General features: G+C 36.2%; 2 protein-coding genes across 2 annotated transcripts in view; one reads left to right on the plus strand and one right to left on the minus strand.

Moving 5' to 3' along the window:
* Positions 1-6,648, plus strand: part of PIK3CA (phosphatidylinositol-4,5-bisphosphate 3-kinase catalytic subunit alpha) — an 87,303-nt gene extending 80,655 nt beyond the window's left edge. Inside the window, exons 18-21 of the mRNA XM_063093280.1 lie at positions 1,312-1,482; positions 2,055-2,172; positions 2,285-2,436; positions 3,239-6,648. Coding sequence (XP_062949350.1) covers positions 1,312-1,482; positions 2,055-2,172; positions 2,285-2,436; positions 3,239-3,509 — 712 coding nt within the window. The 3' untranslated portion in view covers positions 3,510-6,648. The remainder of the gene's footprint in view (positions 1-1,311; positions 1,483-2,054; positions 2,173-2,284; positions 2,437-3,238) is intronic.
* Positions 6,649-9,144: 2,496 nt separating this feature from the next.
* On the minus strand, positions 9,145-20,809 carry KCNMB3 (potassium calcium-activated channel subfamily M regulatory beta subunit 3). Its single transcript, XM_063093292.1, has 4 exons — positions 20,748-20,809; positions 17,014-17,205; positions 13,454-13,652; positions 9,145-9,213 (listed from the first exon to the last, which is right to left on the minus strand). The coding sequence occupies exons 1-4, from the start codon at positions 20,807-20,809 to the stop codon at positions 9,145-9,147; spliced, it is 522 nt and encodes a 173-aa protein (XP_062949362.1).
* Between the last annotated feature and the right edge of the window lie 1,478 nt (positions 20,810-22,287).

A 22,287-nucleotide genomic window follows, 5' to 3' on the forward strand; every position in this document is an offset into this window, starting at 1 on the left:
CTCTCTGAAAGTACTTTTGTTTGTCTGTAAGTGGGCACAAGAGTCAAGTCTAGCTGCAGCAACAGGATAGATTAGGTAGAAATAGCAAAAGTAATACCAGGCAAGGGCTTATTGTAGATTACGAGTAAATTAAGAGTAGCTAGTATGTAAAAATGTGTTGGTGACAAATAGTAATACCCTTTTATTGCAAAGAAGAAAATAGACATTTCAAGTAACCTACTAAGGCACAAAATTGAGTCATCAACTTCAGATTCTTAACTCCTGATTCATTGCTAAATCCCTGCCCCTTTCCAAAGACAATGTTGTAATGAATCAAGTTTCTTTTTCGGGTATAATTTCCTGTGTTGTGAGAGATCCACATGCCATTACCACCACATCCCCCAGAGGAGTGGAGTGTAAAAGATTATAGAACTAGAAAGAGTGAAAGATTTAACTATACAACCCTGGTAATTACATTTAATTGTAAATTAGTGATTGCAAAAAAGCATCTAAAGTTACACATTGGAAATATTAAGTGTTTTTCAGATTTATAATATTTTTTAACTTAAATGTGAAAGATTGTCACCGTTCTCACTGAAATTTTTTTAAACTTTTTTTGTTTCATAAAACAGTGTTACTTATATTAACACATAATGGTTTGCTGTTTTTAACTGAATTGCTATTTTAATTTTAATTTTTTCTGTTTTAACTTTTAATATTAGTAGATGTAACACACATGAAAAGAAGCTCTTTGGGATCCTCAGTAATTTTTACAAGTATAAAGGAGTCCTGAGACCAAAAATTGAGAACTGCTGCCCTAAATTTTTATTTAGATGTCAGTTAAAACATCTTTAAGTTTACCAATATTTTTAGCCATAAACATTTATAAAATTTTAATTGTCACAATAATTTTCTTAATAATGCCTTTCTTTTTTTTTTTGTGACCGGTAAGGGGATCGTAACCCTTGGCTTGGTGTCGCCCACACCGCGCTCAGCCAATGAGCGAACCGGCCATCTCTGTATAGGATCCGAACCCACGGCCTCGGCGCTCCCAGCGCCGCACTCTCCCGAGTGAGCCACAGGGTCGGCCCAATGATGCCTTTCTGATATACAATTAAGTGCTTTCTCAATTGAAGGTTATAATAAATATTGGCAGGTAATTTTGAGGATTTTTCTAGGAATATGTTTGTTACTCTATAAACAAGAAAATCAAAATTAGGTTAAGGCAATGAAGGTCATGCATGACAAATTTACAAATAGAATATTCATGTTTTAGCCTATTAAAATATTTTCTCTTTTAAAATTCCATAAACATGTTGCCCCTTTTTTCAGAATGTTACCTTATGGTTGTCTGTCAATTGGTGATTGTGTGGGACTTATTGAGGTGGTAAGAAATTCTCACACTATCATGCAAATTCAGTGCAAAGGTGGCCTGAAAGGTGCACTGCAGTTCAACAGCCACACACTACATCAGTGGCTCAAAGACAAGAACAAAGGAGAAATGTGAGTTTTATTATTCTTTCTTCCTGTGTTAATCTAAGTTTTTGTTAGATGAGTTTGTTAATTGCTCTGAATTAGGCCAGAGAAAACAATTGTACTTACTATGGGAAAAAATATACTCAACTTTTGAAATATTTGAGGTTATTGTGTTTAAATGATCACAGTTGCTTATAATTTGGTAAAATTTTATACATTCAACTTATGTATCTAAAATGTATTCTTATTGCTTATTTTTTTTAAAAAAACTAACATTGCACATTTAAAATTTTAGTTCTAATTCAATGTTAAAATGATTAGGAAAAAATCAATTTTAATTTAATTTTAATTTTTAACAAGTATTTTTTCACTCTGATAAGAGTTATTCTGTGGTCAGGGAACATCTAGAAATTTCCTTAGAAACCCTTGGGAACTTCAGAATCTCAAAATTCCTCAGATCTTTGGACATGATTTCTTTCTTCCTTAATGTCAGTGATTGTTTTTGTTATTTAAACAGAAACTTTGACCATCTTTCCCAACATAATCTGGGTCGTTCTCTATTTCCACACTGCTCATAAGGTGTTTATTTCTTCTTGTAGATATGATGCAGCCATTGACCTGTTTACACGTTCATGTGCTGGATATTGTGTCGCTACCTTCATTTTGGGAATTGGAGATCGTCACAATAGTAACATCATGGTTAAAGATGATGGACAAGTAATCATTTTCTCTCTTTAAAATGTTTTGATGTTCATAAACTAAATTTATAAATTCAACATATATATGTCTGCATGTGTCAAACTATAACATAATTTCTTATTTTTGAAAGCTATTTCATATAGATTTTGGGCACTTTTTGGATCACAAGAAGAAAAAATTTGGCTATAAGCGAGAACGTGTGCCATTTGTTTTGACACAAGATTTCTTAATAGTGATTAGTAAAGGAGCCCAAGAATGCACAAAGACAAGAGAATTTGAGAGGTAAGCTCAAGAACTCAAAAACATAAAATAAATAATTCTTGCTGTTCTATCAGAAGCAATTGATATCTTTCAAGCAATTTAAATATTGGATATTAGATTACCACTTTAGCAAAAACTGAACATTTTACTGTTTATTTATCTGTGTGATGCTTTGAAGGAAAATGGAAAGGGAAACCAATTTAATTTAGTGAGCTAATTAAGGACTAAAAAGAAAGTAAACCTTAAACTTTATAACATACTTAAAGTTTTTATTTGCTGCTGTTTAAGTAATTGGACTCCACTTTCTCTATATTGACAAATAATGCGTAGTACTTAAAAAAACATTTTTTAGTCATATAATTTGAGGAAGGTCGGTCAACTATAATTACATGTTTATTCATAATTTTTCTTACCACCTTGTGGTGTATCATCAGTCTACCTTAGACCTTGATAAAGTACCATTTAAAATTCTGTTTTATCTATAACTCAGTCTTGACCCTAGCCTAAGCCCTAAAAACTTTAGTATGGACCAATCCTTGTGTTTAATATATACTTATTAAAGCACGTATTAAATACTCCTGATATGCCAGGGATTGTTCTAGGTATGAGGGATAAAACAGTAAACAAAGTCCTCATCCTTGTGGAGTTTACATTCTAGTGTGGTAAAGGAAACAGAAAAGTGTTGGCAAGGAGAGCTAGGAGAATGCTGTTTTTTATAGCTTCGTCCAAGAAAGCCTCTGTAATTATGTGACATTTGAGCAGAGACCTGAAGGTTTTACCACTATTTGCTCCATACTGACCAGACTATTCTTATTACTTATAGGTTTCAGGAGATGTGTTACAAAGCTTATCTAGCTATTCGGCAGCATGCTAATCTCTTCATAAACCTTTTCTCAATGATGCTTGGCTCTGGAATGCCAGAACTACAATCTTTTGATGACATTGCATACATTCGAAAGACCCTAGCCTTAGATAAAACTGAGCAAGAGGCTTTGGAGTATTTCATGAAACAAATGAACGATGCACATCATGGTGGCTGGACAACAAAAATGGATTGGATCTTCCACACAATTAAGCAGCATGCATTGAACTGAAATGATAATTGAGAAACTGAATGCTCATTATCTGGATTCTACACTGCACTGTTAATAACTGTCAACAGGCAAAGACTGATTGCAGAGGAATTGCACAATCCATGAACAGCATTAGAATTTACAGCAAGGACAGAAAGAAAATACTGTATAATTTAAATAATGTAAAAGCAAACAGGGTTTGATAGCACTTAAACTAGTTCATTTCAAAATTAAGCTTTAGAATAATGCGCAATTTCATGTTATGCCTTAAGTCCAAAAGGTAAACTTTGAACTTTGTTTGTATCTTTTTTTAAAAACAAAACAAAACAAAAAATCCCCAAAATATATAGAAATAATGGAGAAGGAAAAAGAATGATGGGTTTTTTTGTCTTGCAAATGTTCTATGTTTTGAAATGTGGACCCAACAAAGGCTGTTATTGCATTAGGTCTAAGTAAACTGGAGTTTATGTTAAACTACATAAGAGTGGAAAAAAATGAAAATTTCTTATTTTTCCATTGCTGTTCAATTTATAGTTTGAAGTGGGTTTTTTGACTCCTTGATTAATGAAGAAAAATGCTTGGGGTGGAAGGGACTCGAGATTTCACCAGAGACTTTTTCTTTTTAATAAACCAAACCTTTTGACTATTTGGGGTCTTATCTGCAAGTTTTGGAAGCAGTCACAAATGAGACCTGATATAAGGTGGTATTTGAGGGTTTTTTCCTGGACAGTATTTACAAGGATCTGATTCTTATTTCCCAGGAAAATTCTAGGCTCCCACAAAGTAAAAAAATCATCACAGAAAAAAGAATGAGCAGGAATAGTTCTTGTTCAAGAATTATACAGTATTTACCTTAAGTTGATTTTTTTCTCCTTTTGCAGTTCAACTGAATACGTTTTTCATGCATGTTTTCCAGAAAATAGAAGTATTAATGTTATTAAGAAGATTATTTTTTTTATTAAAGGCTATTTATATTATAGAAACTATCATTAATATATATTCTTTATTTACATGATCTGTCCCATAGTCATGCATTGTTTTGCACCCCAAATTTTTTAGTTTGTAGTAGCATGGTCAGCTTTTCTCTTGGTCTGTAAATGAGGCTCAGCACTATCCTGTTTATACCAATAACCAGTGTGTAACCACTTAAAGAAAACAGATTCAACTTCATCCTCTTTCCTTTTATTTCTGTTTTCACATGAATTCCCCCATCTTCCTTTGTCTTTTATAACTGAGAATGGCTCAATCATATGAAATTAGTTACCAAAATTAACACAATTTAGACTGTCTTCCTTATTGCTTAAACTCTTCTACTGAGGTATGCTCATGCATAATACTTTATAATATGGGGGAATAGAAACCGTGAACTTTTTATCCTTTAAGCTGTTTATCCATATGTCAATAACAAAAGTAGGACATTAAACCATGTCCCATTTCCAAGTAGTCAGGGCTTACTCTCCAACTTTATTAAATCCCATTCAAGCACAGAATACATTCTTAAATATTTTGAAAAACATTAACCCTAGATGTAGGGGCTAATGCTAGTCATCATTCTAGAATCTGATATTTTATTCAGTATTTGACATGAATGATTAATGCCCTAGGAAGTAGTTTTAGCAAATGTCCAGGTGCCACACCAAGAAAAGTGCAATAATTTACTGACAGTTTCTAGATTAAACATATTACTGGAAAACAACTTTAATGAAGAGTGGACATTGTATAATCTAGTAAAACAGCATCACTTTAAAAATATTTATGAAATCAGTTACTTATAGTAGAAGTCTTGAATAGTGAGCAAGGGACTCTAATACAAATACTCTTAATATCTGGCTATTTTAGAACCCTTAAAGGGCATAATTAATGGAGATTTAGGTACTTCACTGAAGCATGTATATAATATTGCCAACAAGAAAAATAAATTTGAAGGTTAGAGGAACTTATTTCTATAAACTGTCTTGGAGTAATTAAGCAGAATTTAAATTCTGTTTTAAGCAGGAAACTACATGGACTCTTTTGCAGATATAAAAGATTTCATAAGTTAGTAAAACTTCATGATTAACATTTTATGTCATTTAGATATGCAAATGATACATACTAACATCCCAGTCTTTTCTGTATCAGGAATTGATTATAGGAAAACTCAGTGAAATGGTACAAATCAAACTTTGATGGTGGAAACTGAAGATTTAGCAGAGTTTTACTCAAGTGCCAAAAAAGCTTTGAGCCTCCTTGCACAAAATTTATACAGTTTTTGCATTTTTTTCACATCAGTTCAGATAGTTGTCCTTCTTCCCCCAGGACCTCTCCCTCATTAAAACACACAAGCCACAAAGCTTATTTCATCATTTACGTTTATTTTCAAGAGTTACTGCAACCACATTAATTCTACTTGAAGGAGTGTAGACAAATTCTATAAAGAATGTAAGTTAAGTGATCTAACTAAGAAAAGAGGGACCGGTGGTACTTAGAAAGGCAAAGAACCAAAAGTTGAATACTACATGGGGTGACTATGATCTCTTTCAAGTCAGCAATAATATAGCCACTTCCAGGTACTTCAGTATCAGAGATCAGTTCCCAAGAATTGGATAGTTCTATAGCCGACCATCCTTGTCACTGAATATGGTGGAACTGACTATTAGCTCTACAGTTTCATTGGGCCACTTGAGAGATATTTTCTTCAATAATTATTTTGGGAAAAATAACATGTCTAAAGCCTAATTTTAAACATAGCAGGAAATAACTGTTTGAAATAGTTTTATGCTTTAACTTTATACCATATTTTTCAGATATACAAAAACATTTATTTTGAAGATTTTTAGACTGCTATTAATTTGAAATCTGTTAATCTTGTTGTGGAATTTGTTGGGTTTTTTTCTTTTTAAAGATGTTTTAATTGAATTTTTTAAAGAAGAATGGAATTTGGTTGCTATTTAATGATAGAGACTAAGCTTTTTGTGGTTCTTAGTGTCCTCTGTAAAATTGAGTGTCCAAATTATCAACTCCGAGGTTTTCCCTTCTATTCTGCTTTATATTACAAGCCCATTAGGAAATGGGAACCTGGTGAATATATAATGAATTGTAAAATATTTTAATGTGTAACTTTTTCAACTGTGAAACTATGACTATTGATTTTTTGATGAAAACAGCTGCTGATAAAGTATTTTGTGTAAAGTGTAGTTCTTATTAATCAGGAAAATGATGACTTGATTAGATTGTATACATCCTCTTGAATTTTATTTTTAATGGATTGGTGATTTTCACATAGGTAAAATACAGTTCATCTGTATTCTTTTTTCCATCAAAAATTAATTGATTTGGCATTATAAAAAATTGTGGGCAGTCTGTTTTAAAGGTACCATAGAAATTTCACAGCACATAAACTTGGATTTGTTTCTTTTCTTGATGATTTTGTAAATCCGTTTAATTCATATTTAGATCAATAGACCATTCTTGCCAACTCTTTGAAGAAACTTAATTTCCAGCAATATTTTAAAGCTACCCCATTAACTTTTTCTGAATATTGTAAGTTCCTCTTGTTTCTGTGTCTGCACAAACTGCAGGCATGGGCTGGACCCACGCAGTCAAGAGTCTACCATAAAAAATTACTTTGATGTCCAAGACATCACTAAAATATTTCAAGTTAAAGACAATATGTGTTGTTAATAGATTGTGGTGTTTCTACTATATAAAGACAATTTTCATATGTTCAGATGTTTTTGAGAAGAGAGGAATGTGAAGGGGGGGTGCAGAACAGAGAGGAGCAATTGAATGAATTATATTCTTTATATCCATTCTGCTCAGATGGGGCATGTCTAAGAGTAGGCTGAAAGTTGTTAGAGTATATTGTGCATACCATGAGAGAATTAACTCTTCATCAAGGATGGGATTGTAATGGCTGAACGATATTCAGCATTGACAGCATCCTCAGATAATTCTTCATGACAATAATACAGCTGGGCTGTTTTTTAAAATGCAATATCATTTTTAATTATTACATTAAAAATTGTAAATATATCTTATGTGCTATGGCCTGGAAAGCCTGTTTTCTTTTCTCTTAAAAATTATTTTTACTTTGTGAAAAGATTATGGGGTTTATCTCAAGGTAACTATGGCCCTGATAAAATTGGATTGCTAACTCTACCTCAGAGAAAAATAGATGAGTCACGATTCAATACTTCAGGCTTTGGTATTACGGAAATTTTTCAGAGCATTATATTTTAGATTTATAGAGTTGGCATGACTTGTTTTTAATGGTATAGGCAACATTAAGAAAATTTTTGGCTGAAATTTAATCATTGTTCCAGCCATTTGCAAAAGGCTATCATGTGAGGAGGTTCATGGTACTAGGTTCTTCAATTTGGCATTTGAAATTCATTTTGTTCTCTGTTCTTTATTATTAGGGCATTTGGTGTGTGTATATTTGCACATCTTTTTATTTGTATACACACTGCTTGATAGCCGTAGTCAAGAGGCATCTTCTGTAAAAAGTGAAAACAAATGTCAAGGTTCTAAAATTCAGACTCCTAAATTTATTAGGAGTCTCCCAAGTTGGGATGTTAAGTCTTTAAATAAATTTACTTATTTCATTCAAGTATTCCACTTGCTTATGATTTTGCACTTCCTTTTCATTAGTACAGCAATAATTAGTTTTGCTTGGTATTAGGTATGTTAATATTCCAGCCATGCTTAGTTAGCATAAAGTGACAGATGTGAATCATAAGGAAATTTCCTGACTTAATTTTTACACAACTACATTTAAGAGTTTTAGTGGGGAGAAAAAGTAAAATTAATCCATTGTTTGTATAGTATTATTAGGTAACTAATTTTCACTACCAACATTAGACTCCATTCCTCAGGTTGTTAAGTACAGAAAAGGTTTTTAAGCCAATTTCAGTCTGTGAATCTATATGCAACATTACTTAATCTGTCACTACAATAATTTTGTGGTTATGCTAAAAACCATGTATATTTTTAGGTATTCTTATTTTTGTTAATCTTTCTAGGTTAGCAAGGAGGCAGAAAACCTTCATTATTTCATTAAAATATCTTTAATAGACTAAATTCTAGTATGAATTTCCAAATGTGGTCATTATTTATTGATTTCATAAGAAGTCCCTTATCAGATTTCATTTATGTTCCTAAGAGTGATTGAAGAATTTGAGCTTCATCTGATTTCTAGAAATGTTTTTGACTATGGAACCGAAGTTTCAAATTCAGTTGATGGTTTCAGTGTGACTCAGTCCTCAGACTTATTTGAGTTGAATAAACTCTTTAAAAAAAAATCGTTTTGGAAAATAACATAATACTTTAATATCTTGGGAAATGTGACATACCAAAAGAAGACTACTAACACATCAAATGTTTACTTTGGAAGCTTCAACAAGAAGATCAAATGACCTTTTTTTTAGCCCCATTAATTGTAGCAAGTCTATTTCTCTATATTTTGTCATTCAGTGAATTGAAGTCCTATGGTATACTGCACAAGTTAGAAGAAAAGTGCTTTTAATGTTCATTTAATGATGGCCCAAAAAGTATTTGACACGGCAAGATGCATGTGTTACTATATTGAGAACATAGACTAATACAGTATCACTAAATTTAAGACCTTTTTCCCAGTCTTGCTATTATTAGCAAGAATTTTAGCCTGTGACTGCACTTATTGTTTGTGCTCATCAAAAACTGTCAATGTCTGCTTTTCTTTAACTTTGCAGTCTGTAACATCACGCTGTTTATTAAAAAAAAAAAAAATTATTTTGACTTGTGTCCAAACAATCCTTATTGTACTATATAAACAAAAAAAACTGATAATTCTATTTTGCCATTTCTTTTGAAAAGCAAATCAGTGTGGCTAATATCAAAATTTAACTAGATTTCTGTAACACCAAGGTCAAGGGTTCAGATCCCCATACCGGCCAGCCACCAAAAAAACAAAAATTTAGATTTGAGTTCTTTTCAATAATGACTAAATGTGTGATTGAAAACTTGTAGCTATTATGTCTTAAAAGTCAATTTTTCTGCTCCAGTTAAGTGATCAAGATTAGAGAAATATAGCTTTTACTATTAACTTCCTTTAAGCATAATGAATTATATACTTGTATTTTAAGCAAAAATATATGTATATGCATATATGTATGAACGTATGTATGTATATGTATAGGCAGATGAACTTTTTCCCCCAAGTCAGTTGAAGACCAGAACCTAGAAGTGAAGTTAGACTAGAAGCAAACTGGTTTTGCTTTCAGTTTTCATAAATGTTGTAGAAGGTCAGTCTGAGCTTTTCTTTGACCACTAGTGCACATGGGCATTGATACTTAGTATTTCCGAGCAATTAAACAAATCATTTCTTACATTTTATTTATTTGCCAAAGGGTTTGAGTGACTTTGAATTGACTTTGTTCTCCAAGTGTAATGTCTCTTTAACTAAGTAGCCACTGTCTGAATGAAAAACTGTAGTAAACACTCTGGATTTCAGATTAGTGGTTTTGAATTTGTTAAAAATCCCAAGAATCGCATGTTGTTAGTTGGAAGTCAAATTTACTAAGAAATGGAATAGAAATGTGCCCTTCATTTAAGAATAAACTACAGAATCTCACTTTGCAGAATGATTTAAAATGTACATCCATACATATATTTTATAACAGGGAAGTCTTTGTTGTACAAAATGATTTACCACAGCCTTTTAAACAGCAGATTCTGGGCCCTAAATGAATATCACATTTAGCCAAGAGAATCAGCGGGAGGGGAACAGGCAGAGAGAATCCTCTCTTGCAGCTCCTTACCCTAGCCTCTCTACCAGCTGTCCAATGAAAAGTACCATGGCTGACAGAATACTGCAACTTAGCACAAGGTTTTTCTCAGTCTACTAACAATTTGAGCACCTCTGCTAGATGCCAGAAACTAAACTAGGTGTTTCACATACCCTACCTTGTTTATTCCTTGAAATAACCTCATAAAATAAGAGAGTGTTCCCATTTTATAGATGAGAAGAGACTCAGTTTAGCTGATTTGCGCAAGGATACATATCTACAAAATTGTAATCATGGCCTACAAAGTCAAATAAATCCTACTCGGACACACATGCTCTCTTCACCATTCCACCCTAGAAAAAGGGTAAAACACCAAAACTGTCCATTACTGATCGGGTTAATATTGCTCTATTTAGGGCTGAGTCCGTGGCGCACTCGGGAGAGTGCGGCGCTGGGGAGCGCGGCGACGCTCCCGCCACGGGTTTGGATCCTACATAGGAATGGCCGGTGCACTCACTGGCTGAGTACCGGTCACGAAAAAGACAAAAAAAAAAAAAAAAATTGCTCTACTTAATTATGCAGTTTAGTAATTTGTGACTTGAATTGCTAAAAGGCATTAAACTGACATAGAATCAAAGCTCTTGGTTTCATTACATCTACATGCAAAGGTTGTCTCAAAAGTTTCTATTGTCTACGAGTTAAGATTTTTTAGTAAAATGTTAAAGATATTTTGAGGCGCACTGGAAAATCAGAATAACCTCAGCTTCCAACTCATATTCGGCTTAATCAATCTGGAAAGCACTTGTTGGGGGGGGTCTAGTGACACCATTATTTAATAACCATGGTTGATTCATTAATTAAAGTACTGACAATAAAAATAATAAAGTCCTGACAGTTGTTGACTATTCATGTGGGACTTTTCTACAACGTGGATCATCTGAGATCAATGTTGAAAGCCAGGACAGCTTTTCTTCACTTTATATTTCTAGCCATTTCTCCCACTCCCACCAGAATGTGTACAAACAGCAAGATGAGCTTATGGAAAGCACAATTAACTAGAAAAATGTTGCTGAAAGAAAAATTCCATAGTACATGGCAAGGTTAAGTACAAATAGCTCTAAACTTAGTAAATTTTCTAGGCAGCAGCTTTTCCCCTTTACCGTCATGAATGGTGAAGAAAGAACAAACTAAAATATGGTAGGTCCATGTTTTCTTAAGTTTTCTATCAGATTTTAATCTTTCTACTGTGAGTGAACTGTACTAAGAATTTTTTGTGAGAAATGTTTTAATGTGAACTATATTGCAGAGTTAGGCTGATGGTTCAGTGCTCAATGGTTTATATACCCTCATTGTTATTTCCACATTGACAGGTTCTTGCTAGAGCTGAAATTTGAGAAAGAATAACTACTTTGAGTTCATTTTGCCATGTGGAAACAAAAAGTGCTTCCTTGGCTTATGTGGAAAGAGATTTGGAGTAGAAAAGATGGTGAGTTTGTATGTATAGAATAAGTAGAATACATAAGGAGGTTTTTTAAAAAAAAACATTTTCCCACATGAAAATATGATACCGTAATTACCCTTTACATGGATAGTTTGCAAGTAGGTATGTTCCGATCCTAAACTTCAGAAGGTGCAGGTATCTGAAGGCAAGCACTTTAATTTGGCTACCCTCTTAGGATTTCTCTCCTCCTTCCTCTGCTCCACCCAATCCTCCACAGTTTGAATCGATGCCGTTCTATATAGGGTACTTTGCCACCTACCTCATCTCTGACTGCAGTGCTATATTTTTCACACAGTAGGGACAGGTGCTGTGTTAATCTCACCATGCCAACAATCAGGGCGCCACCGAGTAGAGTCAATGAAGGCCAAAATAAACAGTGGAAGATAACCATTTGGTCATACTTTTTTATAAGAATGATATCTTCAGATTGGCTTTCTGGACTGTAGAAGCATGAAAAAGGAGTTCCATTTTTGTGATCGAAGAATTCCTTTATATCCAGAGCACTGTTGAGCAAATCATTCCTATCTCGGTGGCACTTAGGTGTGTAAAAGCACTAGGAATATGGAGGAGGAGAAAAGATAAGGGCACTATCACCAATACCAACCACATAACAGTTTTAATTCTGAAATAGTTTCAAGCTGAAGATATTAGCGAGGAGTTTCAGTCTTAGAAGGTGATGAAATATCGGCAGGAGGACACAGAGTGAAATTGCCATTTCCAGGTGCTAAGCAGGGATGTGGGAAGGAATTCTTAGATTATACGACATTGCAGGAGAGGCAGTAATCAACTTCGTAATGACTCCTCCCCAAATGCAGGTCCTTGGTCTCTTCCTGGACAATACCCCCAATGAATCCATTTATCCATTCAACAAAAATCCTACTACAAGTTGCAACACCTAGTATTGCCTCTATTATTTATCTCTGTCTCGATCTCTTGTGTCAAAACCTTTCCCTAAATGAGAGTGCAGTGGGGCTTTTGCCCTAGGCCCACAGAGAGGGAACCCCACCTAGGCTGTGGTTCCTGGGAGGCAGAACCAGTGGAAAGGAAGGGAGCTCTATCAGCTGGTGATTTTTTTCAAAAAAGGTTGAGGTTTATTACCCTACCCATTAGCCACTTAAGGTACTGTGCTAAGGGCCTACAAAAATGTTTAGGATCTTAAAAATTATTGCATCCAAAATAGAAAACAGAAATCATCAGATTGAAATGAGTGCTCAATTAAAGACAACAAAGTAACACATCAACTAACCTAATACAACTTAACTTTTATAGCTTGGTGTAAATATAAACTTAAAATCACATGAACCACTTGTGTAACTTATGAAAATCAAAATTATAATAGTCCTTTAAATTTCTTTGATAAGAAAAATTAGTTGCTTGATTTAAGGTAGACTGTGAGTACATTTTAACATTTTTGATATATGGGGAGTGGCATCTCTAAAAGTTAAGGCTGCCCACAAATGACTCTGATCATTGTCCCAGCCTAAAAATACCAGACACCAAGTTGTGAAAGTGGAATCATCCCCTTCCTTTCTGTATACCCTATTTCTCCTCCAGGAATGCTTTCAGCTTCATTTATCCTGATTTGATCACTATAAAAATGTTTACTAAGAGGAAACAGATTTATCCCTAGAGATTGCTCTGGGTTCTGCATTCTGCTAAGGACAGCATGGAAGCATTGCTGTAATAAGAACTCTGTAATTACATAAATTGTACATTACCTTGGAATTTAACTGGACAGCCTCTTCGTTATAATGTAGGAGAGCTTTCTGACCCGAATGGGTGAGGTTCACAAACACCTGAAGACATGGGTACTTCCCCTGACCTTGGCAGTCCACACCACAGGTGAAAGCACAATCCAGCCAGTCGTCCATGATGTGTGTTTGGATGGTAGTGCAGTTCGATTCTTCTCTGTGAGTACTTCAATTTGAAAAAATAAATGTTCTACATTTCTAATATGGTAGCCCAAAGCATTTGACTATTCCCAGGTAATATAGGAGCATTACAGAAGGCACGTAATGTTCAGGGAGCATGGAGGACAGAGAGACAGGGTAAACAGCAGCAAATTGCCAAGTTCCATCTGAATTCTGTTGCCTACAATATACCAACCTTTAGATCAATGGTTTTCAACTTCAAAATCACTTGAATGAGTTTGTTAGAATGAAGAATTTGTTAAAATGTGGATTCCAGGACTTCACTCCCAGAGATTCTGGTTCAGTAGGTCTGAGTTGAGACCCAGGAACCTGTATATTTAATAGTATTTAAGATGCAGATATTTGAAGACCCATACTGTAAGCAATGTTACCTTAAATACTGTAACACCACCAAGATCCACACTCATTCAGAAATCCCATCATCTCTCATGCCTCATTATGTCAAGATGCACTCATCTCAAGATGCACTCTGGCTTAGCGTGAGGAAAATGTGCCTTTGGGAGAAATCCAACTACAGGGCCTTTGGTCAACACAGCCTACAGAAGTTCCGGTAACAAGATACCCACTCTACTTCCAAAGAGGCAAATGCAAGTCATACAAGACTCTCTCATTATAATACTCACCACGTTTTTGCTATCAGTAAGTTTTTGAGGTCAGGAGCTACTTCTATTCATGTTTATGTTCCTCAAAGCATACAGCACAATGCCTCTCACTTAGTAGAGGTTCAATAAGTGTTGTACTGAATTAAATTTTACTTGGAAAACGTTCCTTTAGAATCTGTACATGAACTATGTACACAGAATGGCCTACGTGCTATGAGAAGTCGTAGACAAAATTCCTGCCATGAAGACCTTGTGGTGGTGGTGAGGAGAAAGACCATATATGTATGAAATTTTCAGAGAACAAGTCCAGGATAAAGTAAATGAGAGTAAGAGAAGATGTTTTTATTGAATGTGCGTTGAGGGCCCTCACACTCACATCTGTGATCCCTGTGTTCATTTCCTGGCTCCTTAACAACACAAGAAGTTAGGTTAGCAAGCTCTAAAGTCAGATGTTTGTAAGGCTTTGCTTAACTGGGTTCATACCACACTCTTATTAATATCTTTGACCATTTTTCTTTATTAATATAACTTGAGTCACACTGTGCAGTTTAACATGACCTCAAGGCCCAGGGTATAAAGATGACTGGATGTGGCTCAAGAAAAAATTGGGGCAAGTGAAAATATAAAAATAAAAAATGTTTCTTTCATATCTTTAGCACTGCCCTGTTTTTTCACTAAATTAATTTATATACTTATTTATAGTAGGCATTTTGAATTAATATTTTAGAGTTGCCTGTAATTTGTCAGTTAGAATTTATGCTTTCTACCCTCTGACCAAGTATTGAACTGAGTATGATTTGAATCTTTGATGATTCCAGAAAGCTCCAACATAGAGGGTGAGACATCCTGTCCTATGCACAAGAGCCAGGCCAGAGCCTTTCAGATGGAACCATGAATGTATTTTAGGGCTGAAAAACTGAGCATATTCCTTTAATAGCATTGTGTGTCTATTTGTTTACACCTGTGACGAAATCCACCATTTGATCGAAAGATGAGGGATTGAAAGAGTGGGGATAGATATGAGCTACCCAAGCCTTCTTAACCACCATCTTTTATGGAACAAAACTACTTTCTGAGAGATGAGAACTCACTACTCTTAAGCATTCACTTAATTACTTTAACCAAACCATTTCCAGAAACGTTTGTAAAAGTAAAATGCAAATATAAGCAACAGTTTGGTGCCAGCTTACAGAAGTTATCCTCAAGTCATCTCCCAAATATGTTACATTTAAAAAAATACTCTGACCTGCCTGTGCACACGCACACACACACACATTTACTCAACTTATATAGATATATGTAATGCAGCTACATTTTTTAAAAAATCAATGAGGAAAATGGAGTAACAGAAAAATGAGGAGAAGAAGCTAGAATGAAGTCAGGAGCAAGGTACAAACAGGTAACCTGCAGATCATCAAATCCCTTATAGCTATGAGAACTGAGATATAAATTTTGCTCTGAGCTTCCTAAAAGTCAAAGCAATAAAGGAAACACAAGATTTCCTAGTGTCCATTGAATAAAAGCTGGTTGACCAGGAGTAGCACTGTTTCTCCTGGTGCTAATACCACAGAGAAAATTCCCCTGGGATCCTTCTAGTAGTGGCACTGTGTGCTGTAGTGAATGGTAACCTCCACATCTTTCCCCTAACAACGGTAATGCAGGAATGGCAGAAGATAAATCTGATAAATAACAAAAGTAGGAAACCCACTTCCTTTTCTCTAACCCCTTTCCCTCACTGGACTCCTAGGCCTTCATCTTCCCATTTCCCTTGGGCCTTCTGTTGCTCTTCGGCTGTCCAGAGTAAAAGCATCCTTTGCTTTCCCCCTACCCTGTACTTACCTTTCCCAAAGTACCCCATGTTGTGAGAGCCACCCTCCAAAATGAAACAGTTTCTTCCCTGCCCTAATCAAACCTCCCACCCCTTTCATTGCACCAAACTTCATTTAAGTGTTAAGAGGCAAGGAGTCTTATGTCAGAATGGCAGGCACACCATTTACTGACTATGTGATCTTGGGCAATTGACTTGGACTTTCTGAGCCTCAGCTTTTCATTTATAAAATGAAAATAAAAATAGGGGCGGACCAGTTAGCTCAGCTGGTTAAAGTGTGTTTCTGATAACACCAGGGTCAAGGGTTTGATCCCTGTGCCAGCCAGCCGCCAAAAAAAACAATAATAAATAATAAAAATAACACTTCCATCATGGGCTGCTATGGGTTTAAATGGAATAAAATATAATATGTATTTGGCATATAGTATATCCTTAATAAATGGCAACTACTACTACCGCACATATTTAATAAAGAAACTAATTAAAAGAAAAGGAAGGAAACTGATATTTACCAAGCAACTATTATGTGCCAAGTAGACATTGTCAGACTCAATAAACTCAAACTCAAAAAACTTTTATTATGATCACATATAAGATTTCCCTGGCATATCTACATTTTAAAGGGAGGATTTGTTACCTAAGTGAGTATCAAATGTGTAGATTGTGTTGGAAGTATATGTGAATTATGAGCTGGGCAGGGGAGTGGAGGGGATGCACGAAGGAATATCTTCCACTTTTTTACCATCTCTTCCTCCAAACCCAGCACTGAGAGGGAAACAGGTATTATATCTTCCATGTCCTAGACTAAATCAGGAGAGTTGAGGTTGGAAAAACCAAAGCCAGCATCCCCTCCTTTACCATTTTACCTGGATCTGATCTGAATTAGAAGCTCTAGGTCTCCTTTCCCTGTTTCTTACCTGAGCATGAAAGGCTTTAGGATGGTTGTTCCAAGCAAGAAGAACATTAGGACTGAGAAGCCCATCATTGCAAACCCTAGCAGCATGGCTCGGTCCTCTCCAGCACTGGATGGCAGCTTCTTGTGCACATCTGGTGGGTCTCCATCACTGTAGTCTATATACCTCTTCTTCTCCGAGCGAGAAAAAACCGTCCTTTTGGGGAAGTGAGAAGGAGATATTGCGATAAGTTCATAAAGAGGTGGGAACATTCACCAATCCACGGGGATGGTTGGAAGGATGATCCCATTTGACGCCCACCTGAGGGTCATGAGCAGGTTCACTGCAATACAATGAGAGCCCATGTTCACAGCATGGTGAAAAGTCCATCTAAACACGTTAAAATCATGTTCCATCAAATATTCCTAAAGATATTGTAACAAATAAGAGTAAGGAATGTCGCCTGATAGAAGTCCTTAAGAGATCTGTTTAAATCAATGACTGGAAAATAATTACTTATAAGTAGCTTTCATCAGTTTTATGTAAATAAGTGTTATGAACTTTTTATCTTTCAGAGATAATGTATATTCCTCCTGAAAATACTTTTTTACATTCTCTTATGAATTCCATATGAAAAGAAGGTTCCCTTTTGGAATTAGCAGCATCCTGTCAGAGTTGGGTTTGACCTGTTCTTTCAGATTGACCTGTTAGAAAGGCAGCATATCTGCCACAGGCTTTTTGGCCCATGGCCCAGTCCACTCAGAATTATGAAGTTTTCACTGCTGTCTTCTCTCCCCTCGCCCCACTTCTCCTCCTCTGTCCACTCACAGCTGTGCATGACGATCCCTTCATTTCTTCTCTCTCTCCTTCTGCTCAGCTTGAAAACCTGCTCCAGCAGAACATGTGATAAATTCTTTCACAATGGGGTGTCCCGTGAATGGTAAAGTCCAACACAAAGGTCGCAAACTAGTGGCCCATGGACAGCATCCAGGCCACAGTTGTGTTTTGTTTGCGCTTCTTTGTGGTTTATTTTTTTACATGTGGGATCAGTTGCTAACGCTTTAAAAAAATCATCACATTTCTCATAAAAATGCTGATTTTTGACTTTTGGAAAAATCACAAGATCCCTATTCCTGCATATGAACAGCTGGCCAAGCTGAACAGTGGCTGCTCCTCTGGAAAAGGATGGGTTCACTGGTGTGCCACAGTCCTACCACTTCCTATGGTCAGTGTCACCGATTTGCTGCTCCCTGCTCAGTAGCCATCGGAGCCCCAGAGGTATTTCCATTTTAAGAGGCTCAACGAAATCTTAAGCTGAACAAATGCATCTCTAATAGAAGAAACTCAGGCTCCATCAAGCTGCCTAAAAAGCTTACTAAATTTTGAAGCCAAGCAAAAACACTATCAAGTGAATTGTTAGTTGTTATTTTCCAAAAGCAGATTTCATACTTTTCCAACATCCTTCCCCCTTTCTCTTCCTAGCTCCCTTTTTCCTCAGCAACGTCTTCAGACTGACTCTGGAAAGAGTGAGAGGAATTTTAGGCAAATCCAAGATGCCCAGGAGCCTGCCCTGTTCTCCCGCTGGGTTATTCCTCTCCTTGTCTATATTGTTTTAAATAGAATGAGATCACACCGGACATAGTTTGCTTTGCTGGGTTTTTTTAAATCTTGTTTTCTTCGTTTAATATAATAAGTACTTTCCCATGTCATTAACAATTCTTTGTAATCCTTCTACTTGCTACAATTAATGTTCCATCAATTGGATATGCCATAATTTCCTTAACCATTTCTTTATTGTTGAATATTATTAGGTTGTTTCCAGTTTTCTGAGATGTTAAACAGCCCTGTAATTAATGGTGGTATTTACAAGCACCTTTCATCCAAGGACCTCAAAGCACTTAAGAATGATTTTACTTGCTTTCTAGTTAGTGAGATGAATAAAAGCATTTTTATTCTTTTTTGTCACTAAGACATCTCCACTTCTAACTAATGTATTACCCTGAGATGTTTTATACATAGTCAAGGCAGTATCCACCCTGTTGTCTTCACTGCAGATAGGACTGACTTTCTCACTAGACCTGAATACAATACACTGCTACAGGCTCCTTCCAGCTCAGCCGAAGGTACACAGAGTTTGAACACACTCATCTGGGTGTGATCCCTGCAGAAGCCAGCAGCCTCTCCCTCCAGCACCGAAACTTGTGCAAGAGGTGTTCCTTAGAAAGATGCTCCAGCTCATCAAAACTTCATAATTCATCTGACACTTATTTCACATGTGTATGTAATTTCTGAGCACTGGGTACAGTGAGTTAATATTTCCCTATAATTTGTTTTTGTTGTGGAGGAGACTTTGGTAATTATTTTTATTACCCTTCTATTTTTTAATTACAAAATTATTAAACAACTTCTTTTGAAACAGCAAATGAGAGTGTAAAGTCAACATGGTTCATCAAGTTCAGCAAGAGGGAAGAGCAATAATCCAACTGTGCATTTCAGAAATGAAAATGGGATACTATGTTGCTTGAGGACAATACAGCTGCCTTTATATCTAGTTAATTATATGATGAACAGGGTATTAAAACTTATTTGCTTGCATGTTTGTCATTTGATCTTTTGCCATACAGTGATTCACTTTAATTGTCTGCTCACATAAGCATTAATTCATATCTAGAAAAGAAGAATCTCTTCCTTTCCTCTGTAGTCCATTTCTTCCTTTCCAAACCCCTACCCCATCCAAACCCCTATATCTCACTCTCCTCCTGTGTCCTCTCTTTCACATATCCTCGAGTGTAGTTAAATGATAATAGAAGTGGATAACATGATGAATACTACAAGCTTTATTGTTTCCACTGTCTCAGCTCCCAACTCCACTTGAGCCACGAGCAAATCATGCTAGTTTCCAGATAGTGAGTGAACTTGGCTGTGAAACATACTCCTCCCAAGAAGAAGCTGGCAAGCTTTTAATATCTCATTTCTCAAACACGTTCAGTCATTGCTCTTCTCTCCATTTTGGTGCCAACTGTGACTGTCCCACTGCCCCAAACCCGGGGCAGGCAGAAGGAGTGCAGCTTCACTAGAGTTTCTCTGCTCCTCTGCTTTGCATTCCCCTGGGGAGGAAAGGGGTCCTGAAGATCATCTATCTCACTTCCCTCCCTCAGATTAGAGGTGAGTGATTAATAACAATAGCTAAAATGTATACAGAGTATAAAGGTATAGTTTATACTATAGAGTGCATAGACAGTATACTACTGTGTTATGGCACATACGGACTCTTACTATCTCCATTTATCAGATAAGGAGATGAGGCAAAAAGAGGTTAAGTGACTTGCACAGAGTCACACAGCTAGTGAAATGGTGGAGCTGGCATTTGAATCCAGGACTGTGACTCCAAATCTTCAACAGTGGTGTCAAATGTTGATGTAATTTCCTCATCCCTTCAGTCACCCGAGAGATATTTATTGAGCATCAACTGTATTCTGGGCCACATTCTAGTGCTGGGGATCCAGAGGAGAGTTTAAAAAGGTCCCTGGTTCCTAGAACTTGCAGCCTAGAGGAGGAAGCCAACAAGAAAGGACACAGCCACACGCTGTCGGTGCTGCAGGGGAAGCCTCCAGGGTACCCTGGGAGGCACAGCAAGTAGACATCCTCAGAAGTCAAAGGCCACACTCACCCCCCAAACTCCTTATGGCCTCTCTTCTTCTAACTCCTCATTCAGCAAGAAGCCCACTCTAGGCTGGGAGATTCTGGTGGCGACTTACCTGCCCTGTCGCCTCCGGCTGCCCTGGAGTGTAATCTGAACAGGAATGCTGAAGGGCTGCATGAGACCAGGGGGCTGAGCAAAATGGACTCCTTTCACCTGAGTCTTGCCCTCTGAAGGCCTGAGAAGGGTGAAACTTAAGCATCAGTGGAAGTGGAGTCCCACAGGGAGCGAGCCACCAGCCCCCAGAGCAGAGGCAGCTATCAGAAGCACCAGAGCTGCCAGCCTGCTAGGAAAGCTCCTGGAGAGCTGGAAATTTGGGGCAGGCCGGCTGGTGGCTCTCAGATTCCCGGCAGGGCAGAGCAGTCAGTCCTAGATGCTCAAGAAGGACCTGCATGGATTTCTGCAGCCAAAGCTTCTATCGTTGCTCAGTGCCTGCCGCCACCTTATCACCTGTGTTTCCGCTTCAGCAGCCTGGTATATCGCCATAGAGACCTAAACGCTTGTGGAAAGTTCTGAGGCCCAAGGGACCCTGTATAAATTGGTGAGGGACATGCTCAGTTCAGGGTTTATAAGAAGAGGAAATGTTTTGCCCTGGCCACGTTTCCTTTTTCACAAACTGACTGTTACAGTGCAAGCTTAGAAAAAGATTTTCTTCTGGTTAATTGCATGTTCTGATTAAGAGAATTAGCTTTAATACCAAATGATTTTCCAATTTTTCAAAACTCAAAAAGCCATAAAATAACACCATTAAAACTATCTCAAAGTTGAAAAAAAAAAACTATATCAAATATCATTTTATCTTTATTTGATGACCTAAAAAACATTTGGGGGTCTTTTGATATTCCCAAATTATAAACATCAGTTTCCATTATATTGTACTTTACAGAAATGTGGATTATAGAATGTCATAGAGACCACTTTTACCGTATGATTTTTAGTCAAGGCAGTATTATCTTAACATTTAACAAAATGTTGGTGGGAGCAAGAATGTAAGCATAATCTCATCTGTAAATATCCACGTATATACTCATATAGCTACATAAACTGTTACTTGCAGCCACTTTAATATTGTTTAATAAAATATATATTTATATACTTCTGATTTGTATCATTTTTCTGTTAGAGTTATGGACTAGGTCCTTTGTAAAATATTCATTTTTAGTGAACTGATGCAATTTGGAATGAAAACTGGCAGCAACTAGAAATTTTTTCCTTCTGACAACTCCTTTCAACTTAGCCTTGTAAATATATGATAACTTTTCCTTTTAGACTTAGACATGCTAATAAATTCCCTTTGCAACTTGGTATGTAACTCTCTTTGAAGAAGTGAATGATTCGCTGCTACTTTTATGTGTTTGATCCAGCCTCAGAAATCTTACAATTCTAATTTCACTTAAAAGAAAATATTCATGCATAATTTTCAAAAATTCATCTTAAAAAACATATGAAGAAAGAAAGTGGGTTATTTTAAATTACTTTTAGTCTTAATTCAAGAATTCTGATAAGCCCAGACAGATTTGTTTTGGGTCCTAGACAAGCCTAGCTATGTCTTAGGTATAATTGTCACAATCAGTGGCTTGTGGTATGTGTCTCATTTT

The sequence above is a fragment of the Cynocephalus volans genome, chromosome 1 (assembly GCF_027409185.1).
Source record: "Cynocephalus volans isolate mCynVol1 chromosome 1, mCynVol1.pri, whole genome shotgun sequence".
Lineage (NCBI taxonomy): Eukaryota > Metazoa > Chordata > Mammalia > Dermoptera > Cynocephalidae > Cynocephalus > Cynocephalus volans.